The 25,078-nt window shown below is 41.1% G+C and overlaps 1 protein-coding gene across 2 annotated transcripts in view; it reads right to left on the reverse strand.

The window, feature by feature from the left end:
• Nucleotides 1-25,078, reverse strand: part of EPS15L1 (epidermal growth factor receptor pathway substrate 15 like 1) — a 3,892,050-nt gene that overhangs the window by 2,476,971 nt on the left and 1,390,001 nt on the right. For both annotated transcript variants that reach the window (XM_044090736.1, XM_044090735.1), the window contains one exon: nt 17,663-17,820. In XM_044090736.1, coding sequence (XP_043946671.1) covers nt 17,663-17,820 — 158 coding nt within the window. The remainder of the gene's footprint in view (nt 1-17,662; nt 17,821-25,078) is intronic.

Here is a 25,078-nt window from a genome sequence, read left to right on the forward strand (position 1 = left end):
TGTAGTGTTTGTTTATGGCAGAGGACCACCAGATCAGCTTCCTTTTTTTAAAGGATAGCATCTTGGTTCTATTAGGGATAGCATGATCCATGCACTTGTGTAAGTGCTTATAAAGTGCATTTGTGTAGGATTCAGTAGTCGGAACTCTACTGTCCGTCTGCATGGGTGTCATGAAGTTTGCCACTTCTGCCTTAAGAAGTGTGAAATTGATTTTGAAGAAGTTTTTTATGGTGGTTTCCCTAATTGGGGGTGGGGGCGGGATGTGGATGTCTAGGGTGATTAGCTTGTGGTCGGATCTGACCAATGAGGACTTGACCTCTGGTGTGGAACACCGGTTGCCCATGTTGGTAATGACCAGGTCTAGGATGTTACTGCCCCTGGTGGGGATGTGAATAAGCTGATCCAGGGCGTTGAAATTTATGAATTCCAGAAAACGTTGAGCAAAACAGTTGGTACATGAGTAGTTTTCCCAGTTAATGGTGGGGTAGTTGAAATCGCCCATTATTAGGGTGTTAGGTGGGGGGGTCTGTAGCAAGCTACAATTTGGATTGCGGTCTTGCCTAGAGTTAGCTGCACTAGGATAATCTCGGATGCGTTATGCTGTTCAACTAGCCTGGAGGTGTGGATATCCTTAATGAATATGGACATGCCTCCACCTTTAGTGCTTCGTTCTGGGTTAGGTGGCCGAAAGGTGTGGTATGAATTATAGCCTGGTAATGCAGGGGTGCTCTCCGGAGCTTTGAACCAGGTCTCTGATCCTGCACAGATGTCAATGTTCTACATTTTAAGAAGTGCCTCGAGTGAGTGCATTTTGAGGTTTAGACTTCAAGCATTGAGTAGCATTATCCTCAGATTTTTGCTTGCTTGTACCTGTTATGGCGGTGAATTTGTCACTTGAACCTTGCCTAAAAAAGGCACTATAGGGGTGGCAAAAGCCTTAGCCAGTATCCAGAATCCCAAGGGCGACAGATGCAAGCCATCTCTGGCAAAGCATCATGGTCTGTCAATCATGTCATCCCAGGCAGACAAATACTGGATCCCCTTAGAATGACACCAGAAGCTTAGCCAATTGTTGAAGTCAATCATTTTGTCCTTGTACTGTGGCATCATTCTGGGTGATGGCAGGATGCTACTCAGGGTCATACCTGCCTGGGCTACAAGATCAGAGAACCTCCTCCATGTCTCTTTTCATGTAGTCCAGGGAGGTATGTTTCAGGTCATTCACACCAACATGGACAATGACAGAGTTATATTTGTACTTGTTGTGGAGTGACCTGAGTTCATGCGTTATGTGGCAGATCTTGGCACCCAAAGGCAGCTGACAGTAGCTTTCTCCTTGTTTAGCCTGATGAGTTGAACATCTGTGTGCCTGACTATAGAGTCACCTATAACTAGAGTGTTGGGTACGTTGTTATGCCTTATGGGCTGTAGTTGAGTGGCACACTGAGATTGTGGGCTGTGTGTCATTTGGATTGTGTTGGGGGGTGGAGTTTGCTTGCGTTTCTGCTTTGGAGGTCCCTGTTGCTTGGGCAGGTTTTTATTGAGAGCCTCCGCGAATGTAGGTGTGTGTTTTGTGTTTCTGTGTGTGTGTTTTGGTGGTGTAGGTTTTGAGGGACTATATGATGAGTATGGTGTGGTGCAAGTGTTTTACCTTCTCCTCTTGACTGTCTAGTCCAGTCTTGGGTGAAGAGAGCTTTGCTTCCAGTATGGCAATATAAGTACATCTCTCACAAGTTGTAGTGTTGGGTGGTAGGAGGAAAGGGTTGTCTGTGTACACGATGCAATTGCTGCATTGCCTCAAGATGCCCAGATTCATCAGGTAGACAGGAGAAATCACTGGGAGCTGACCCTTAGACATGTCTGGATAGGTGCTTATTTATTACGTAGTAAAAACTGCTTTCCTCTAGACAAGTGCGGAAAGTTGAGTGCTGCAGTAATTTGGAACTTATTTAGTGCTTACAACGAGTTCTGAACAAGTGCTGAGTTCAAAGAAACAGATTTGAGTACTGAAACTAGAAAACTGGTTAGTTCTAAGAAACAAAATTAAGCTAGAAGGCTTCCCTCCAAAACAGAAAAGCTCGGGGGCTCAGAAGCCTACAAAAAGTCTAGACCACTTACAGGAAAGGCAGGAAACAAGCTTAAAATTTTTTTTTCTTTACCAGATGCTCTCTTTGTACACAGAGAGAGTGCCTGAAATCAGAATATGATCTCACTGCACTCAGTTCAGTGAGCAAATGAGATGGGCCCAGAAGAAGTATCCAAACACAAACTTACAAGAGGGGCAGGTGGTTTCAAAGCCACCAAGATTAACACCAAAACAAAAACAGGGTGGGTGGGGAACTAACTGACAAAGCAGTCTCAAAACTTCCAGTTCAGTTAATATTCAATGTAACACAAATAACTCAATTTAAATGCCGTATTATTTGAAAAATGTGCAGATAAAAGGTACTTAAATTCTCTTATACGCCCAGTTGAATACAGCTAGATCTTAGCCGGCCAACTTCACTTTTGGTGCTTGAATGAACTTATCCAATTTGGTGTTAGACTGGCCCTTACACATCCATCCATCCGCAACCACTTTTTCCATATTTTTGTACATGGAGTCAGGGTGTCATTTCCCATGGCTGATTATACATTACCGCTAGTGAGCACAGCCGGGATCATACCATAAATAATTTGAAGGGGACCCATGTGTTTGATAAAGCATTTAGGAACTGGGCAGTCCTGGGTTAAATTTTCTATTACCTATCCGTACAGCCAAGCTGTGCTTGACTACGGACAGGGATAAGCTTAGGTTTACGTGGCTGGAAAGTCTGTTTCACAGCAGCTGTATCCATTGTAAGATATACTTGCCCTCCAAAATGTTATGATGATGTTGCAGAAAAGGTACATTCCTGGACAGAGTACTTCTGATGCTACTTGATTTGCTGACATGTAGTAGGCCCATAAATACTGGGTCAGAGATTGCCTTCTATGCCAAACACAGGTCACCTCCTAGCAGTTTGCAAGATACCGTGTACAGAAACAGGACGTTGAGGTGGTCCATGTAGAACATATTTGTTAGGTCTTGTATCCTTTTAGTAAGGTATCTCTGTGGGCGTTCCACTGTCTGGATAATTACATGCCAAAGGGGGCATTATACACAACTGCTAGCCCTTTGTTTATAAGTTGGGTAATTCAGATGGACTCTTAGGACACACACAAGCTCCCAAATCCCAAACAACTGGGTCAACTCTCAGGGGCTTATTGTCAATGTGGTAGTTCTCTGGCATAGATAACTTCCCAAAGGATACATTTTATGGCACTTAGTTTCAAGTCCACAATTCTGGCACCAGTTAATTGTTTGAGATAAACCTTCCTGCAGAATGCCTAAGTCATCTGGGGATTCAAAACCTGCTCCTAGCAAGCAGTCATCTACAAACTTAGTCAGCATCACTTTGGTATAGGCTTTTACTTCAAAGAAGTAGATGCCAAACAGCAGAGGTCCGAGCGCTGAACCCTAAGGGACTCCACACTTGAGACTGTTTTTGTGGAGGTAGCATCCTATTTTGTGGAGGTAGCATCCCTAGTCCGGATTTTGGGGCGGAGCATGATATGAGGTGAAACCTGTTAGTGCTGGGGTGCTCTCAGGAGCCTTGAACCAGGTTTCTGTCACAGCACAGACATCGATGTTCTCCATATTGAGAAGGGCCTCGAGTGCGTGCATCTTGAGATTGAGACTTCTGGCAGTGAGCAGCATTACCCTTAGTTTTTTTCCTTTTTGGTGTTCTAGGGTGGTAGGTTTAGAATTTGAGCCTTGCCTAAAAAGGCACTATGGGGTGGCAAGAGCCTTTGCCAATATCCGGAAGCCCAGGGTGACAGGTGCAAGCCGTCCCTTGCGAAGCAGCGTGGCTTGTCCAGCATGTCATCCCAGGCAGACAGACATTGGATCCCCTTTGAATGACACCAGAATTTAAGCCAATTATTAAAGCTGATCATCTTATCACTGTATTGTGGCATCATTCTAGGTGACGGTAGGATACTGCTCAAGGTCAGGGTCATACCTGCCTGGGCTACATAATCAGAGAGCTCCTCGATGTCCCTTTTCATGTAGTCCAAGGAGGTGCGTCTCAGGTCGTTGACACCAGCGTGGACAATGACTGAGTCGTACTTGTACCTGCTGTTGAGAGACCTGAGTGCTTGCGTTATGTGGCGGATTCTAGCGCCCGACAGGCAGCTTACTGTGACCTTCTCTTTACTCAGTCTGGTGGCGGGGCGTCAGTGTGTCTGACTATGGAATCACCAATGACAAGTGTGTCTGGCATTTTGTTTGGCCTTAAGGGCTGTGACTGTTTGACACTCTGACTGTGTGGTCTATGTGTTGCATGTGTTGGGTCGTGAGGTGGTAGTTGTTTGGGTGTCTGCTTTGGTGGCCTCTGCTGTTTTGGTAAATTTTTGATCAGAGCCTCCGAATATGTCTTTGCAATGTGAGTATGTGTATGATTTGAAGTTGTGATGGTACCATGTGTGACTGGGTATGTATTGTGTGTGGTTACCTTCTCCTCCTGTCTGGTCTTGCCAGTCCTATGTTGAGAGAGCTCAGCCTCCAGTTTGGCCGTATAGTTGCATCTCTCGCATGTATTTGTGTTTTGTGGGAGAAGGAGAGGATTGTCTGTGTACATGAGGCAGTTGTAACATTGCCTCAATATTCCCAGGTTCACCAGTTGAGCTGGAGAGGACACTAGCAACTGATCCTCGACATACTAGAAGTAGTAGATAAAGAGACTTTCAAAGGACTCCGGGGAAGTGGGTTTTAGGCTGGTGGGGTACTATCTATAATAAGAGTGCTTTATCAAGGTGCAAGTACTGTAGGAGTAAGTGCTAGGCTTTACAGATAGAGAATAGTCTACTTGGGAATCAAGTAGAGATGAACTTTTCAGTTATAGGATATGCTGGTTAGATCAGCAGTACAGCTCGAGGAAGGTAGTTTTAAGGGAAAATTGGAAGAGTGGAATTTAGATGGCCCAAATAGTTTAACCTTGTTTAACCGCTGCTCTTGTGTGCAACAGTGGTAACTCAGCTTCTGCAGCGTTTAGCGTGTTTTATAGCAGGGGCTGAAGGGAGCTAGGAATTGGCCCAAAGCGACCAATGGACTACTAGTTTCTGGCTGAAACTTCACCAAATCAGACAAAGGCCGCTCAGTGCTTCCCACTCCCACTGGTAAGCAAAGAAACTTCCCTCCTTCCTAATAAGGCAATGGATCAGTAACAGGAACTAAAAACAAAGCCCAGGGATCAGCAACTCTGAAACTGGACTACTCTAGTTCAGTAAGGCGGGAAAACAAGAGATTTTTTGTTTTATTACAGAGACAAGGAAAAAAACAGACAGTAAATGCTATAAATGCTGTAAATCGGCTAGCGCACTTTAGTGTGTAGCCTACAGAAACAATTTGCAACAATTAGTAACTTAAAGTGCAATAAACAGTGTAAAATGCAGAAATCACTTAAAGTAGCAATAAAACAGGCGAAATGCAGTCGCTAGCTTAAATAACAGTGGGAAAGCCACAAAAAATACTTATATCTGGTAGAAAGTCACTCTTTTAGCTCTCTGCTGCTTGGATCACTATGCAGGCCACCACGAGGATCTGTGCTGAGTTGGTACAAGCTGGAAAATGCGTGTTTAGCGTGTTTTATAGCAGGGGGATGAAAGGAGCTAGGTATTGGCCCAAAACGACCAATGGACTACTAGTTTCTGGCTGAAACTTCACCAAATCGGACAGAAAGGCTGCTCAGTGCTTCCCACTCCCACTGGTAAGCAAAGAAACTTCCCTCCTCCCTAATAAGGCAATGGATCAGTAACAGGAACTAAAAACAAAGCCCAGGGATCAGCAACTCTGAAACTGGACTACTCTAGTTCAGTAAGGCGGGAAAACAAGAGATTTTTTTTGTTTTATTACAGAGACAAGGAAAAAAACAGACAGTAAATGCTATAAATGCTGTAAATCGGCTAGCGCACTTTAGTGTGTAGCCTACAGAAACAATTTGCAACAAATTGGGGATGTGAATAAGCTGATCCAGGGCGTTAAAATTTATGAATTCCAGAAAACGTTGAGCAAAACAGTTGGTACACGAGTAGTTTTCCCAGTTAATGGTGGGGTACTTGAAATCGCCCATTATTAGGGTGTTAGGTGGGGGGGTCTGTAGCAAGCTACAATTTGGATTGCGGTCTTGCCTAGAGTTAGCTGCACTAGGATAATCTCAGATGCGTTATGCTGTTCAACTAGCCTGGAGGTGTGGATATCCTTAATGAATATGGACATGCCTCCACCTTTAGTGCTTCGTTCTGGGTTAGGAGGCCGAAAGGTGTGGTATGAATTATAGCCTGGTAGTGCAGGGGTGCTCTCCGGAGCTTTGAACCAGGTCTCTGATCCTGCACATATGTCGATGTTCTACATTTTAAGAAGTGCCTCGAGTGAGTGCATTTTGAGGTTTAGACTTCAAGCATTGAGTAGCATTATCCTCAGATTTTTGCTTGCTTGTACCTGTTATGGCGGTGAATTTGTCACTTGAACTTTGCCTAAAAAAGGCACTATAGGGGGTGGCAAAAGCCTTAGCCAGTATCCAGAATCCCAAGGGCGACAGATGCAAGCCATCTCTGGCAAAGCATCATGGTCTGTCAATCATGTCATCCCAGGCAGACAAATACTGGATCCCCTTAGAATGACACCAGAAGCTTAGCCAATTGTTGAAGTCAATCATTTTGTCCTTGTACTGTGGCATCATTCTGGGTGATGGCAGGATGCTACTCAGGGTCATACCTGCCTGGGCTACAAGATCGGAGAACCTCCTCCATGTCTCTTTTCATGTAGTCCAGGGAGGTATGTCTCAGGTCATTCACACCAACATGGACAATGACAGTGTCATATTTGTACTACTTGTGGAGTGACCTGAGTGCATGCGTTATGTAGCAGCAACCAACAACAGCAACAAGTTGATGAAACAAACCACACGAACAGGATGCAGGATACAGCTGATTTATTCCGGTACCTCGGCCCAACAGCCTTCAAAGGAATAAAGTTCAAGCCACCAGATGCATTATATATACTGGTGCTACCCAACAATCAACAATTAAACAATTAAATATAATTGAAATGGTATTAAACAACTCCAGAGAGTTAAAGATACAGACACAATTAATACAATTTATACAAATATAAAAAACACTTAAAGCTTGAAATACATTGAATTACCCATTACAACACACAAGAAAGATACTATTAAATTGTGTACTGTATGAAAATGTTCAAATATAGGGCTATTTATCCTAGCATTACGAACGTCGCCAATGTGTTCTAATACACGTATTTTTAATTGGCGTTTTGTCTGACCTATATAATATTTTGGCAAAGCACAGTCACAACCAATAATGTAAACTACACCACAGTCTATTGACTCATTATTTTTTTGTGCTTTAGCCAAACCCAATGTATGTTATGGAGGTAATTTTCAGCAGAGTCTATTAAATCTAGAAAGTAGATTCATTTTGAAATATGGTACTTTAAAACCTCGAGGTTTGAATCTGGAAGTAAATTTAAACATTTAATAGTATCTTTCTTGTGTGTTGTAATGGGTAATTCAATGTATTTCAAGCTTTAAGTGTTTTTTATATTTGTATAAATTGTATTAATTGTGTCTGTATCTTTAACTCTCTGGAGTTGTTTAATACCATTTCAATTATATTTAATTGTTTAATTGTTGATTGTTGGGTAGCACCAGTATATATAATGCATCTGGTGGCTTGAACTTTATTCCTTTGAAGGCTGTTGGGCGAGTGCGGAATAAATCAGCTGTATCCTGCATCCTGTTCGTGTGGTTTGTTTCATCAACTTGCATGCGTTATGTGGCAGATCCTGGCACCTGACAGGCAGCTGACAGTAGCTTTCTCCTTGTTTAGCCTGATGAGTGGAACATCAGTGTGCCTGACTATAGAGTCACCTATGACTAGAGTGTTGGGTATGTTGTTATGCCTTATGGGCTTTGGTTGAGTGGCACACTGAGTTTGTGGGCTGTGTGTCATTTGGATTGTGTTGGGGGGTGGAGTTTGCTTGCGTTTCTGCTTTGGAGGTCCCCGATGCTTGGGCAGGTTTTTATTGAGAGCATCCGCGAATGTAGGTGTGTGTTTTGTGTTTCTGTGTGTGTGTTTTGGTGGTGTAGGTTTTGAGGGACTATATGATGAGTATGGTGTGGTGCAAGTGTTTACCTTCTCCTCTTGACTGTCTAGTCCAGTCTTGGGTGAAGAGAGCTTTGCTTCCAGTATGGCAATATAAATACATCTCTCACAAGTTGTAGTGTTGGGTGGTAGGAGGAAAGGGTTGTCTCTGTACATGACGCAATTGCTGCATTGCCTCAAGATGCCCAGATTCATCAGGTAGACAGGAGAAATCACTGGGAGCTGACCCTTAGACATGTCTGGATAGGTGCTTATTTATTACGTAGTAAAAACTGCTTTCCTCTAGACAAGTGCGGAAAGTTGAGTGCTGCAGTAATTTGGAACTTATTTAGTGCTTACAACGAGTTCTGAACAAGTGCTGAGTTCAAAGAAACAGATTTGAGTGCTGAAACTAGAAAACTGGTTAGTTCTAAGAAACAAAATTAAGCTAGAAGGCTTCCCTCCAAAACAGAAAAGCTCGGGGGCTCAGAAGCCTACAAAAAGTCTAGACCACTTACAGGAAAGGCAGGAAACAAGCTTAAAATTTTTTTTTCTTTACCAGATGCTCTCTTTGTACACAGAGAGAGTGCCTGAAATCAGAATATGATCTCACTGCACTCAGCTGAGTGAGCAAATGAGATGGGCCCAGAAGGAGTATCCAAACACAAACTTACAAGAGGGGCAGGTGGTTTCAAAGCCACCAAGATTAACACCAAAACAAAAACAGGCTGGGTGGGGAACTAACTGACAAAGCAGTCTCAAAACTTCCAGTTCAGTTAATATTCAATGTAACACAAATAACTCAATTTACATGCCGTATTATTTGAAAAATGTGCAGATAAAAGGTACTTAAATTCTCTTATACGCCCAGTTGAATACAGCTAGATCTTAGCCGGCCAACTTCACTTTTGGTGTTTGAATTAACTTATCCAATTTGGTGTTAGACTGGCCCTTACACATCCATCCATCCGCAACCACTTTTTCCATATTTTTCTACATGGAGTCAGGGTGTCATTTCCCATGGCTGATTATACATTACTGCTAGTGAGCACGGCCGGGATCATACCATAAATAATTTGAAGGGGACCCATGTGTTTGATAAAGCATTTAGGAACTGGGCAGTCCTGGGTTAAATTTTCTATTACCTATCCGTACAGCCAAGCTGTGTTTGACTACGGACAGGGATAAGCTTAGGTTTACGTGGCTGGAAAGTCTGTTTCACAGCAGCTGTATCCATTGTAAGATATACTTGCCCTCCAAAATGTTATGATGATGTTGCAGAAGAGGTACATTCCTGGACAGAGTACTTCTGATGCTACTTGATTTGCTGACATGTAGTAGGCCCATAAATACTGGGTCAGAGATTGCCTTTTATGCCAAACACAGGTCACCTCCTAGCAGTTTGCAAGATACCGTGTACAGAAACAGGACGTTGAGGTGGTCCATGTAGAACATATTTGTTAGGTCTTGTATCCTTTTAGTAAGGTATCTCTGTGGGCATTCCACTGTCTGGATAATTACATGCCAAAGGGGGCATTATACACAACTGCTAGCCCTTTGTTTATAAGTTGGGTAATTCAGACGGACTCTTAGGACACACACAAGCTCCCAAATCCCAAACAACTGGGTCAACTCTCAGGGGCTTATTGTCAATGTGGTAGTTCTCTGGCATAGATAACTTCCCAAAGGATACATTTTATGGCACTTAGTTTCAAGTCCACAATTCTGGCACCAGTTAATTGTTTGAGATAAACCTTCCTGCAGAATGCCTAAGTCATCTGGGGATTCAAAACCTGCTCCTAGCAAGCAGTCATCTACAAACTTAGTCAGCATCACTTTGGTATAGGCTTTTACTTCAAAGAAGTGGATGCCAAACAGCAGAGGTCCGAGCGCTGAACCCTAAGGGACTCCACACTTGAGACTGTTCTTTTTTGTGGAGGTAGCATCCCCTATTTTTGTGGAGGTAGCATCCCCTATTTTTATGACCTATATCATGTAAGCCAGTTGTCAATCCAGTGGGGGATGTAGGGGTTTATTCCCAATTTAATTAGCTTCTCTACTACTCCTGAGTGAGGGTTTGTGGCAAAAGCCTTGGCCAGATCAACAGATGTGGTGCTGATCATTTTACCTTCATCTGTTGCTTTGGTGACCTTTTCAAAGAAGCCCATCAGGTTGAGTAAGCAAGACCCGCTCTTGATGTAACCCAATCTGAGAAGGGTCCAATGTTTGGAAGTTCACTGTGTCCTTACTGATTAGTTCCACAGTAAGTTTTCCCATGGTTTGGCATCTAATACTGGTTAGACTATAGGTCTATAATTGTCTGGATCTGTGGAAGGTCCTCCCTTATGCAGAGGAATGGCTGCAGCTGTTCTCCATTTGCTTGGTACAAAATCTGTATGGAGGCTGAGGTTGAACAGTGTTGTTACAGGGAGTTGCTAAATTGTGCAAAATACTATTTAGAATGCATCCAGGGATATTGTCAGGACCGATTTTACCTTCAGATAGTGCTTTCAGGACCTGGTCTTGTGTGCTAACCAGAGGGGATTTGGTTTTACGTATATCTTGTGGGACAGAGAGGGGAGAGACAAAGAGAGAGGTAAAGTTTAAGCCAAATTTATTGGCCAGTAGGTTAGCTATATCCTCAGCTTCAGTGTAAGTAACATAATTCGCAATTAGCTTAGCACATTGCTGCCTTGTGCTTCTTAGATTACAAACATAGCTAAAAAAGGCCTTTATGACTGTGTTGGGCTTGGGCTCCTATTTTAGCCTCAAACTTGGCTTTGGTGGATCTTCTTAAACTCCTGAGTTACTTCAATGAGGAGGGCTCAGTCATTCTGGGAACTACTCTTGTTACTTTTGGTCAAATCTCTCTTCCTTCTACTGTAAAGCTCATTGATATTATGGTTCTACCAATGGGGTTTGTTTCTGAGGTTTGCCCTGCACTTGTTCCTACAAACTACAGCTGCATCTATGTAGCTGTTTACATGCGGGTATAGTTTGGTGCAAATTCAGTTGAGTTAACTGGGTATGGTACAGATTTGAAGCTTGCCAATGTATCACTTAGGAGTACAATAGTAATGCAGTTATTTATGCTGAGTGCCCGTGTCATTTATTTTACATAGGCGAGACCGACACAAGATCTTCTACTAGCATTAAGGAACATGTTAAAAATATTCGTAACAATGTTAGAGGTTAGAGACAGTCCCTTGGCAGTTCATTATAATGAATTTCATAAGGATGACTTATTTAATTTAAAGGTTGCTGTTCTGGAGCAAGTAAAACTAAGTTGGGAAGGAAATGTTAGTTAAAAAAAGGTTGCAATATAAGGAAAGTGTTTTTATACTGAAGTTTGATTGTTTTTTAAAGGTCTTAATCAAGTATGTAATTTGAAAATGTTCTTTACTTTTTTTTAATAAATAGTTTAATTGATTGTGTTATTTAATGCAAGTGATTCCCTGGAAGGCTTAAGAACCAAGGTGCTGAGGGAATAAACTGAATTGTATGGATTATAGTTGTTTAGTTTTCTTTTACATTTTATGAGCAATGATGCATCATTTATAGAAAATCACAATTCTCAACTTTACAATCCGTTACCAATCAACACCGTTAGAAATGCACAGAAAGCAGGGTACTTGGGAAAAGGAAAAAATATGAAATTAGGGGAAGCAATTGGTATAGTTGTGCAAGTAAACTCACCATAACAGTAGTAGATCTAATAGTCACTGTTGCAGTAGGCTATGCTATATGGGTAATATCCTGTTAAGAATATAACAGCTGCCACCTTCCAAAGCTTCAGACCACCTTCCACACATCCAAATCATTAGTAAGCCAAAGATGAGTTGAATAAAAAGACAGCTTTGGGTGCCAAGCCCTTCGGTGCTTTAATGACAACAGAGAGAGAGAGACAGACAGACAGAGAAAGGGGCTAAAGCCCTGACATGAACAATGCTAAAAAATAAAAATAAAGGTCCTCACTTTGACAATAAAAACATACAAAAATAAAGGGGGGGGGGCTACTGCAGCAATGATCACTCAACATGTACCGTTAAAGTAAATTTATTTACACAACTGAACTATGTTCATAGAGTCACTGCTGCAGTAGCTTTGGCTCTATGGGTAAATGAAAGAAAAAGTATCCATCTTCCAGGCCTTCTTGCAAGGAATCCTGGAACAGAATTTTGCCCAATGACTGTTATATGTGGAGGTAAAAAAAATCAATTTGAGGTGTTCCCCATAGCTAGATCAATTCCCGGATAGCCTCCTTATTCAACTTCCATTCATGGGGGTCTGTCCTGGCCCTGCTCAGGTTGTCTGACACACTTTTGCTCTAAAGGGATGTAAGATCCATGCAGAGCAACACTGTGCTGAAAAGCTATTTGCCACGCAACCACTGCTAGTCTTAAAAGGTAAGATCTGCTACTTCTCATGCTACAATGGCTAGTTTTAAAACATAAGATCTGAACTCATCCTGTTTATGTACCACATCACTGTGGTGTTGTCAGTAAATACCTGTAGATGGTCCCAGGACCATACGTGACTGAGAAAACTAAAAGGATTTATAAATGCCATCAATGTCTAATGTTTCGAAGACCGTGCATTTCTGCCCCCCCCCCCCCCCCCAGATACTGCTCCCCAAGCTGTCTAGGCCATCTGTTGTTACACACTTTGCTTGAGATGGGAGGGAGATAGAATGGAAGCCTGGATTATGATAAAACTGGTATCGCCACCAAAAAGTCTCCCTTTTCACAAGCCCCTAAACTAGAATTGGGAATGTCAATGCTAAGACTATAAAGACTACCGGATTTTTCTCATGCAGAGTATTGCCAAGAGGGATCATGAGAATCACAGAAGTCATCAGACCCAGAAACCTGAGAGATTACCTGGTTGAGATACAAATCGGAGAACAAAAACTAAGAAATAGATCTAGAAACAGATGTACATCTTCCTGTGAAAGAAAAACTCTTTGAACTGTTGTATCTAGGAGACAACCCAGAAAAACAAACCTGTGAGGAGTTAAAGACTTTTGTATGTGCACCTGGAACACCAGTCTGTGTAGGAGATCCCTTACCAAATTGAGGGATTCCTGACACTTTGACAAAGACTCTGCAATGATAAGCAAGTTGTCTAAATAAGAAAAAATGTGAATACCTTGCAGTCTGCAATAGGCCTATCACAGGAGCGAGACTCTGAATAACCTTGGAACAGTGGATAGACCCACACAGCTAATCAGAGAACTGATAATGTGACTGCAACACAGAAAACTAAGAATCGCCTGAAATCTGGATCTATAGGAATGTGATGACATGCATCTTTTAAACCTAAGATCACAAGAAAATTCAAATGGGGAATAAGAGGTAACAAGTTGTGAAGAGACAACATTTTGAACTTGGACACTATTACAAACTGGTTCAGAAAGGAAGATCCATAACTTGTCTCCATGACTCTTCATTCTTTGGCACAAGAAACGTTCTTTAATAGATCCTTTTCCTAACTACGGAGGCTTCTGTCACTGAGTTACAACAGTGTTGCTTCCTCAGAGGAGGAAACAGATGCCATAATATTCCCTATGTTCTCAAGAGGCAAGCAAAGTCATAAACTTTAACACATGATTTTGACAGTTAAGAATTCTAAAAGGGTTTTCTGAAGAATACACTCCCCCCCTCCCCCCCAAGTCTCTCAAAAGCTTTCCCAACCTTGTCAGGAGGAGAGGGAATAGTATATCAACCTGATGTTTAGCAGCAGCTAGATTCACTAAAGCAATAGCTGCTGGGTCTGATATGGGACGAGTGCATTAAAACTTGCAAGCTTGAAGAACGTTATACAATCTGCTTTCTGGGAGAAAGCAGGCCGGCTGTGAGGCAAGTTACAGTCTGTGATAAAAACATCCTCCAACGCCTGCACGAACAGGAGGAATTGGAGTAGGTTCTGAAACTCCAATTGTAATAAATCAAAATACTTTTTCTCTGACAACTGACTGTCATTATGTTCCCACAAAAACAAACGATTCATTCTGGAAACAGTTTCAGAAAAAGAGAATCCTTCAAAGTGAGTGGCTGAAGCCAATTTCTACTTAGAATCGGAATCAAAAACCTGAGGAGACAAAAAAGAGCAATCTATTTGTGGTTCAAAAATCTGAACCTCTTCATAGGAAGGGTCAAGAGCCTGAAATTAATCCTGATCTACGTACAAAACATTACTCTTGTTCAAAGTGACCAAGACAGGAGAAGAACCAAGTCTAAGTTTTTTCTTTTTGACAGGTATTTCTGAAGAACACCACTCATTTGTGCCAGGAAAAAAGCTCCCCAAGGATAAGCATGGCATTCTGACTAAGCAAAGGGGTATTTCTTATCCCTTCTTCCAGGACTGACAAAAATGGCACTCCAACAGATGCACAGGATGAGTCTCATGGTGGCTGTAGGAAATTATACCAGAGAGAGCAAAGGAAAAACATGAATGGTCTGAGGAACCAGAAATGGCCTCAGCAGTCACCCATATGAGTCTGAGACACTTCAGCAGCCTACCATGATGGCAAAGACTGTTAAGTAATTTTTGTGACTTGAAGTAAAACTGAACAGTAGGTAGTTTGACGGTTAAGCCAAAAGATACCAGATTCCCAGCAAAGCCTGGGAATGGTAGTTGGAAAACAGGTAAACAGAAAAAAAAAATTACACCCCCCCCTCAAGAAAACTTAGTAAAAGTACTTAAAACACTTGTCACAGCCACCAAAAGTAAAACACAAGTTATAGCAGAAAAAAGTAGTTTTAAAGTCAACAACTTTTTCCCAGAAAAGTAAAAAAATAACACTCCTGCTTAAAAGTTACTGAAAGTCATCTGACAGTCAATAAAATACTTTTTCCCATCTTAAAATAGATATTGTTTGACACTTAAAAAGTAGATGTGGAGTGATTTTCCCCCGCAAAAGGGACTTTCCTGAAAGCAACATTAAGTGTTAGTTGACTATTGATCCTCAAAAGCTCATATAAGAGCACTCTTAGTCGGCAGGAAGTTTGGTTGCATGGAAGGTGGCCTGAAACACTGAAAGTTGTTAATCCATTATATCCTTAACAAAATATAACTAATACAGCTAAGAATATGCAGCAGTGATCCTAATGAAGAAAACCATGTCTAACTGAATAGTTTCACAAATACAAGAAATAATATTTTATTTAAAAAGATAACAGGATTAGGAGCACTGTCTTTATGAGTTAGCAATGAGGCCAACCAAGCCAGACCTATAAAAGGAAACAGTTTAAACCATGATCTTACTTCAGTCAACATTAAGAAAAGATGCATAATGGTCACAGTTCTCTCAAGCCATTTAGGTTACAACTGCCCTGTTACCTCCCACTGGTATTTCAAAACATTAAAGTAACCTCCTCAAATAGTGACAGGCAGACCCATAACAGAAATCAAAATGCCTTGAGCACTGATCTACAAGCAATTGACTAAGAGCCTTCATACAACTGCTAAGCTCACCAAACAGCCCTTTACTAATCAGCTTAGTACAATGCAGAACACCACCTTCCCCATAACTTGTAGAAGACCGGGGGGGGGGGCATGTCTACGCAGACTAAAAAGCACTAATGCACATTAGGGACAATGCCTGGAAGGTTTGGAAGCAGCAAAAAAAAAAAAACTCTTATAATTTACAACTTCATCAACATTATTGGGAACAAAGAAATGTTAGAACAGCCACTAAATCTGTTGAGGCCACCTTTCTTAGACTAAAACAAAGATCACTTTCCTCCTTCCAATAGCAATTCTGGCGAAAGATAAATGGCTTTCAGGATCCATTACAGATCTCTCACACACTTTACCAGATGTATCAACAGATGACAAATGTTGCCAGTAAATGCAGCCAAGACTTAATGAACTTCCCAGAACTTTCTCTCCACCTAGTAACTAAAAGATGAAGCAAAATAACTCAACAGCTCTACTCTACTGCCTACTTCTACTTTACACAAATCACAGCTAGAGAGACCAAGAAGTCATTATCAATATTAAATAAAACTTCTGCAGCCAAATTTGCTACACTTTATCGAGCCTCCCTAATGATGGCACACATTTCCACTGCTGAATTCTCACTTACATATACAATCTTTTGTAACCAACAGGCAATTTCCTTAACTCATTCACTCCAATGGAGCTCAGGAAGTTTGAACTGTAACTTCCAGTGGGCGGAGTCTAAGCCTTTTGACAATCAAATTATGCCCTTACATTTCAAACAAATGTTCATATCTCTGGAACCATAGGGGTTATGAAAACAGTATAAATGGAAAACTCGTCAGCACAAACTATTTTTATAGCAGTAGCATTCTTCAGGTTCTAGAACTTAAACCAAATTTTACAAGTCACAGTAAACACAGTAACTATTAAAATTTTAATATTTTGTAAACAACTTACAATATCTCAGCAACTGCTCAAGTTACACACATACTGTCAAGCAGCATTTTATTCATCTAGCGGACAGCTTTCATATGAGGCTAAGGAGTTCTGTCTGTGTTACTTGGTTTTTGAGACTTACAAAAATGTGAAAATTATAACTATATAAATTAATATCATAAAATCAACAATTAGTATCTGTTTACCTGCACTAGACAGCGGTCAAATATTAATGCAGTTGAGTTTGCCATTATGTAAGCTTCAACATGATTTTTTTAAAACCTTGTACATAGCATGGTTTTGGAATTATTTATGCAAATATGAACAAATATTTGACACCTACAGGCATCAGAAGGAGTTAACTGCAGATGCATCTGGAGGTGTCACTCAGATGCGATGATTTAAGCCACTGACACACTCATTCTCCCCTTGTTAGAGATTGGCAACCCCCCAAAAATTACAATGACTTACGCCTATAACTAACTTCTACTCCCTCTCCAAAACTTTCAAAAAGTTATCTACAAAATGGATGAGGGGTAGGATGGGAGCAGGCAGCAGATGCCATTTCACCTCTCCCATGGTGGGGGTGTATTAACAGCATTAAAAGCATGGCGAACTCTACAATGCAAGTGATATATCACTTGGTTGGCAGGATGCATATGCACAGAAACATTCATTCACCTCACATAGGCCACTCCCCCAAGGCTGCAATATGGTGGGATAAAGTTAAAGCATACCCCTCAGACACAGTGGGGATGCAGTACCAGTACCCTTGATCTCCTTACCAAACCAGAACTGGATTGAGTTAAGCATCAGGGAGGCTAATGAGGGCCTTCCATCTGTTTCTCTCAGTCTCTAAAAATACAAACTACCTGGTTTGGCAGCAAAGGCTTTCTCACCAATGTTCCATCAAAAATAAAAAACACACATGCACATACGTCTTTGAGTTTCCTCCTAAATCCCTCATTTTGGCTGTGAATATGTAAGCACTCCCACCTAATCTAAAACTTTGCACAGAGAAGATGTAGCACAAGACCGTTGAGAATGTCCTATACAAAGATGTTCTTCAGCGAAATGTATTTTCATATCTTACCATATATGTGCCAGGAGAGTCTGTGAAAGACCTGACTGCATAAAGATGTCTTTTACTTCATGTCCACTAACGTAGCCGTCCATATCTGTATCAGTTTTCAGAAAGATTTCATCATACCTCACCTTATCTGTTGATGGTACAACCCAGTTTACTGTTAGCTGTAAAAAGAAAAAGAAAAGTCAGTTAAAGGTCAGTTAACTAGAATACCTGTACATACTTATTTTTAAATGTGTTTATTCTTCCTTTGTTGTTGTCAACCAGGAACTTGTAAGCTAGACAGAGTCCCTACTTAGTGAAGAGAGAAGAAAAAAAAAAAACACCACTACTAGTTACAAATTGAAATGAGATCCAAGCATACAATCAAAACAAGAGATGCAACACAAAACATAACATTTACAACATATTTAATTTATGCTTTGCTGAGACATTGACAGTAGCTTACAAGTATAAATTAAAAATATCACAAAGGTCTAAAACAGAAGATTCTGTCACGAGAGAGATAACTAGGAGGGGGTAAAGAACACCATTACTAAAAAAAAAAAAAATCACAAAAGAAAACCACAAATTACAAATATATAGATATGAGACGCACAGTGCATTTAAATATACATGTACGTTTATTTTAGAAACGAGCAAAGCAAGCTTAGGAAAGGAAAAGAAATGATGAGAGTAGAACGTAAACGAGAGCGGTATAAAATGCGTCAAAGCTGTAAAAAGTGAGAAGCTAAACAAAACCTGCAACCTTCACCCCCCCCCCCCCAGAAAAGATGAGAAATGTATAAAACTGTACAGAATGAGTAAACTCTGTCATTTTCTGCGCAGATGCAGCAGACCTTGGAAACTGATGCTGCTTCACACAAATATACACACCCACACACTGGCAAAGCTTTGGTTTCAGATTGCTAGTTCCTGCCAAAAATGTTACCTTATTTCAGGGTTTTAACTTTATGGTTATCTATATGCCATTATTTTCGAAGGTGGGATTTATCTGGATTTAAAATTCTGATTCAGGTACAAGTAATAGGTCAGACTGTTTAACCAATCCCAAAGTAGGGGGTTGTCAAAGTGCTGGGCTAAATGAATAATTCCCTGTACTGATTCATCCCAAGGCATTCCTCTTGAGTTTCTTTAAGAAAAGGAACTTTTCTCCTTTTAAATTGGCTTGACAGTTCATCCAAGCAAGCAGTCTGTGACTGGGAGCAGTGACAAAAATGTTTTCATGCAGTGCAGATAAATACAGAAACAGCCTCCTGCCAGAGACATTGAGCTCATGTTTATAAGGCTTGCCTCTTTGTCTACTGCAACCGCTAAATAGTCGTAAAAAGTCAAAGGAGGACAAACATTCATCTTATTTGTCTTTGTCTACAGGGAAAGTCTGACTGGATAATACCCATTTTCAGTGGTGGCCCGGGGAGAAAATTTCCATTTGTTTACATTGCATTATACTTAGTTCCATTTAAACACAAAGTAGTTACATTTGTATTTACATTTATACACAAACAGTAGTTACAGTTACACACACACTAAGATTTTACAAAGGTAGAAGTTACTAAAGAGAAAGCCCACATGCAACTTAATGGATTGTACAGGCAGCAGTTATGTATAAAAATTGTTTTGTCATTTCAGTGAGAGGTTGAGAGTATTCTGTTTAAGAAGAGTGAGCACAAAGTCTCAACCTGGTGATATACATGTGCAGAACCAGGACTGGTTAAGATGTTGATTAAGCAGTGGTTTAAAACTACCGAGCTTGTTGGACAGTTTTATTTGTGTGGGAATACTGCTCAAGAGTTTAGCAACGTATTGGGAGTAGTCTCTTGCAACATTACTTGACTTATTTGTGGGTAGCAATAATTTGTTACTAAAACAGAGGTCCCTTCCTGGACAGAAGGGCAGTAACAAGTTTTGTACTGCAGGGCATTTTTCTGGATGGTGAATGAGTTTGTGTGTTGTAGTTGGTTGAGAATATGTTAAGTAGTTGTGCAGTTCAAGCCAGATTAATTGCTTTAAGCTATGACAACGGTGGGTCCTACGAGGGAGATTTGTGACAAATTTAGCTTTCTTTATTGTAGCAGGAGGCAGGTTTCTTTCTTTGCATATTAAGTTTGCTAGGATAAGAGCAGTGTATAAGAGAGTTGGCAGTGAGAAGGTGGTGGCTACAGTTTTTCTTGCAGTACCTGTAGGGAATCCATCTTCATTTAATAGTAGTCAAACCAGCTACAGCTGATGTTTTTCTCATGCCATCTGTTTCTTTTTTTTCATTTCTCTAGGTCAGACTATACTTATGGGTTATTTTCAAACTGCATATACAAAATGATACTACCTATCTCAAAAGCTTTTAGAAAACAAGCAGAGCTAGGCCACCATGGATAAACATTTACTGACTAATAAAACGGCATAAAAACAACACAGCTTGTAGATGGTTGAAATGGATCTTTAACTGTTCCAGTAACATATATAAAAAAGGGTTTCACTGAACATATTAAACCCTTAAAATAAAATAAATATCCCAAACAACATTTTACACAAATTCAAGATGCTATAGAATAGTAGCGGCCATGGGGGTGGGGGGTAACTCCAAGATTACAAAACAGTGTTATGATGAAAGGAGGTACTGCCAAGCCCAGCTAGCTGGAATTTTGTAAATAATCATATGTCATTTGTGAATATAAAACTGATTTATACAAACTGAACAAATACTGATAACTTCTCATGGATACAATAATTGTTTATTATGGATGAATGTAACTATTACAAGTAGTTTTACTGTATTTGTTATATGTACATTTGCGTATGTTTACAGTGAAAACAGAATAAAAATGTTTTTAAAAAAATTATTTACACAAGATGCTTGTGTTACAAATGCATTAGAACTGTATGACCTACAATATGCTGGTGTTACAAATGTATTAAAACTGTATGTCATGTGTGTATGTCATGTGTATTTCACACAGAATTTTACAGACATTTGTGTTGAAAAGGAATTTGGAAAATGCTTGTGTTTCAAATGTATGCACAGTGTACACCTTAATGGAGAGAACAGAAATGTACATGCACTATTGTAATTGTTTGAATGTACATCTTTTAACAGATGAAACTGGAGGATTAATCTCAGTCCAGCAAACTTCAGAAAAATATCTGAAATTAAATCACTTTATAGGCTAGGCCACAAAGATGCTACCTCACAGGTTTCAATGCAGCCAGAGATGCAAAGTCTGAACTAGGAAGCTTTCTGCATTGTCTTTGGGGTGAACTAATTACACTCTGGAAGCATGGAGGTATGCAATTGTTTTATGACTTCCAGCACCTGCTAAAGATCTGAACAAAACCCCTTGTATGTATTTTTACGGGTAGGTGCTAAATACTGCCAGCTGCCAGGAATGGGGGGGGGGGGGTTGCATGAAAAGTAGAAGTCAAATGACCAGAAATTATGCCATTCTGCAAACTATCCAAGCAGTAATATTTTAGATATTATTCTGAGAAGTCTCTTACAGAGACTGCGCATTCTGTATTTAGGTTCATAGGTTGGTACTAGGCTATCAGCCCCTAGGGCCTATACAAGCCTAGCCATAACAATTCCCTGGCTATTTCTTCCCACACTACTTACTTCCCTGGACCCCTGTCTAACAGGGTGATTGACGTGATCCCCGGGGTGAATTTCATTTCTCCCATCCAATCAAGGTTCCTTTTGAAGAGGGCCAAAGAGGTGCTCTGCTTGACATGTATGGGCAATCAATTCCAGAGTCTGGGGAGTCTCTGGGTCAGGAACCTATCCCTCCAGCATGTTTTGTTTACTGTGCCTTGGGCCTTACAACAAGAAGAAACATTCACCACATCATCTGCCCATCAGTTATTAGGTCATATTAACTCTTAGATTCAGTCAGGAATATAGTGAAGCTTAGTTTAGCTATCATTTTTCTTTATTTGTGTGAGCCTGTACTGCAATGTTATTTTACACATTTCCAGTGGTTTTGATGCCACTGTGAACTAATATTTAGTATTGCCTTGTTCTTTTATTATTTATTATTAAATATATTTAAACCTTTCATTATGGTTGATCTTTGTAGAGATATTTAAGTTCTGAGAGTACTTGCATATTTATTTGGTGACAATGTGTGGGCCACTATTAATAGCCTCGCTCTTGGTCAAACTACCATTTGCATTAATATTAATTTCACTCAGTCTATTGGGTACCCTTGGAAGAGCCTTAAGGTAGCTGGCAGGAGTGTCTGGTGGCAGTCAAAATTACCAGTCTGGGCAGAAGGGGACTTGGCTAGTAAACCTGTGTCAGCCTTTCCCATGTGTGTGTGTGTGTGTGTGTGTGTGTGTGTGTGTGTGTGTGTGTGTGTGTGTGTGTGTGTCAGCTACTTGAGCAGGACACAAAGCACTGGCTGGACAGAGAGGGTGCTGGAGAAATTGGTTTGGACACAGCTGAGATCTCAGCTCTATAGCTGCGCCAGTGGGGAGTGTTTTTTTGGGATCTAATGAAAGAGGGAGAAACCAGCCCCAGACTGACTGGGTCTCTGTGCTCTCAAAGGAAATTGCACTTGACACAGAGAGCTGCATCTCGGAATACTGTGTGGGTACCTGTCATCCTCTTAGTGAACGTCCCCCACTGTTACCAGAGGTGAGGATTGAGGCTACTTGATTACTGGTCCAGTGGTGGGTCATCACATATTAATTTGGTTGGCAGTGGTGGGACTACCACATCATACTGGGATTCGGTGGTGTGGATATTGAACTCCTGTAGCCTGTAAACAGTGGTCACTAAAGAAGGTGTTTGTACTCTCAAGCAGCCATACAGTAGACATTCAGAGTTTCATATCACAGTACTTTTATTTATGTTTTTTGTTAGCTTAGTTCGTTAAGGAGAGCAGGCAAGGATGTCAGAAGAGGATGTCAGAAGAGGATTATGGCAAGCTGACAAGGAGCCAATTGGCTGAGATGTGCCAAGCCAAAGAACTGGTACATGCCAACCTGACTAAAGTGGAAATGATTGCAGGCTTAGTCACAGTTGCATCACAGACCAGCAAAGAGGAAGACAGCCAGACTGGCCTTGGGGATGTACAGCTTTCAGAAAACGGACAGTTCAACTTTTTCCTCAAAGGACTTTAAAATTCTGTCTAAAGTCAGAGAGACTTGAAATGGAAGCCAAAGGTTTGCAAATAGGATCAGCAGAGAGAATGTGGCATTTGGAGGTAGAAGCAGAATCAGCATAGAGACTGTGCCATTTGGAAGTCGAAGAAAATGAGAAGCAGAGACAACATGAAAAGGAACTGCTGGCTCTTCACCAAGATCATGGAGGTAATGGGGAAGGGAGTAATCAAACCCTAGAAGCAATAAAGGTCAGTAAATTTCTTCCACAATTTACAGACAGTGCCAGTTTTGATAGTTTTATTCATATGTTTGAAAGGGTGTGTAAACAGTATAATGTTGACCAAGGGCTCTGGGTACAGTTCCTGACCACCTGACTCCATGGTAAAGCTGTAACTACTGTTTCTAAATTGTCTGGTACTGATTGTCTACACTATAACCAAGTAAAGAAATGCTTATCAGAGTGTTTTAAGTTAACACCTGAAGCTTATAGAAAAAAGTTTCATGATCACAGGCACAAGGCAGATGAAAGTATGTGATTATACTGCTGAGTTAAGCACTTATTTTCATAGGTGGGAGAGTGGGTGTCAGGTCACCACTTATAAAGGGCTAGTAAAACAACAAGGAGCGTACCACCACAGAAGAACGATACAATAAAATAAAATCTTTAATGAACAATCCAAAGGACGACTCTAAAACTGGACAAGTGCTTTCGGCGTAATGCCTTCTTCAGATCCTGATTATTAAGTCCTGATTATCTTTACTTAAAAGAACCATCAGCCAATCACTAAGTTCAGCCCTGGCAGGGGCGGCTCGTGGCATCGGGCTGCCGGACTGCAGCCCCCTCAAAATAAAAATTAGAAAAGAAAACAAAATTATTTTTAAATACATGCGCAGTAGTCCCGACTACTGTCGGTCTATGCGCATGCTCAAGGCAGTCCAGCAGTCCCCATAGAGGGACACAAGGAGACGTCAAGTGCACAGACTCGCTGGGATTATATGTCTGGTCCGGACTGCAACAGCAGCAGTCAGAACAGTCTCGTCGTCGGGAGGGAGCTTTTACTTGGGATCTCGTCAGGAAGGAGCTTTGCTTGGGATCTCGCGGGTCTTTGTGAGTATTGCGCGGGCAGGATATGGTATGGAGAACAGACAGGTAAGTGTATGGTGCGTTTTACTTTATACTGTGTGTTAGCTGGATAGAGTTTAGTGCTTTTAACTGGGGTGTGTGTGTGTGTGTGTGTGTGTGTGTGTGTCTGTGTGTCTGTGTGAGAAAATGCCCCAGGTGCTCATGATGGTGTGGTAGGGAATACCTCAGGCTTGAACCCTGTACCCTGTATGCAGGTGTTAAAGACTTGAGTTCCCTACCCACCACCATTTGTAAAAAAATTGCAGATTTTTGCCTCATATTTCATCTGATCTGTTCCTCATAATATCTGTGGTTTGTAAATGTTGCAATGCTTGATATTTGATGGTGTAGTAGTAGCACTGTTGCCTCACAGCTGCAGGTTCTCAGGTTTGATTCTTGGCTGGGGTTCCTTCTTTGTGGGGTTCGTATCTTCTCCCTGTGTTTGTGTGGGTTTGCTTTTGTGTCCTCCCATGTTACAAAGACATGTCTGCATTATTTCTTCCTGGGCCTCTGCTGAAAATTGTTTTTTTGTTCCAAGTCAGACTGTCCTGATTAACAAATGTTAAATAAAATTGACAGGCATTTGAATTTCAGACTTAAGGTTTCTGAATGTTTAATTCCTTGCAGATTTGATGGTGCAGTGGTAGTATTGTTGCCTCACAGCTATAGGTTTTCTGGTTTGATTCTTGGTTGGGGTGGCTTCTGTGTGGAGTCTGCATCTCCTCCCTGTGTTTGTGTGGATTTGCTCTGGTGCCCTGCCATTTTACAAAGACGTGTCTGCAGTATTAATCCCTGCGTCTTTGCTGAAAATTGGTTTTGTTCTGTCCGCAGTAAAATTGACAGGCATTTGAATTTCAGACTTCAGGTTTCTGAATGTTTAATTCCTTGCAGATTTGATGGTGCAGTGGTAGTATTGTTGCCTCACAGCTATAGGTTTTCTGGTTTGATTCTTGGTTGGGGTGGCTTCTGTGTGGAGTCTGCATCTCCTCCCTGTGTTTGTGTGGATTTGCTCTGGTGCCCTGCCATTTTACAAAGATGTGTCTGCAGTATTAATCCCTGCGTCTCTGCTGAAAATTGGTTTTGTTCTGTCCGCAGTAAAATTGACAGGCATTTGAATTTCAGACTTCAGGTTTCTGAATGTTTAATTCCTTGCAGATTTGATGGTGCAGTGGTGGTATTGTTGCCTCACAGCTATAGGT

The sequence above is a fragment of the Protopterus annectens genome, chromosome 13.part0, assembly GCF_019279795.1.
Source record: "Protopterus annectens isolate FY-2018-M chromosome 13.part0, PAN1.0, whole genome shotgun sequence".
NCBI classification, from domain to species: Eukaryota; Metazoa; Chordata; order Ceratodontiformes; family Protopteridae; genus Protopterus; species Protopterus annectens.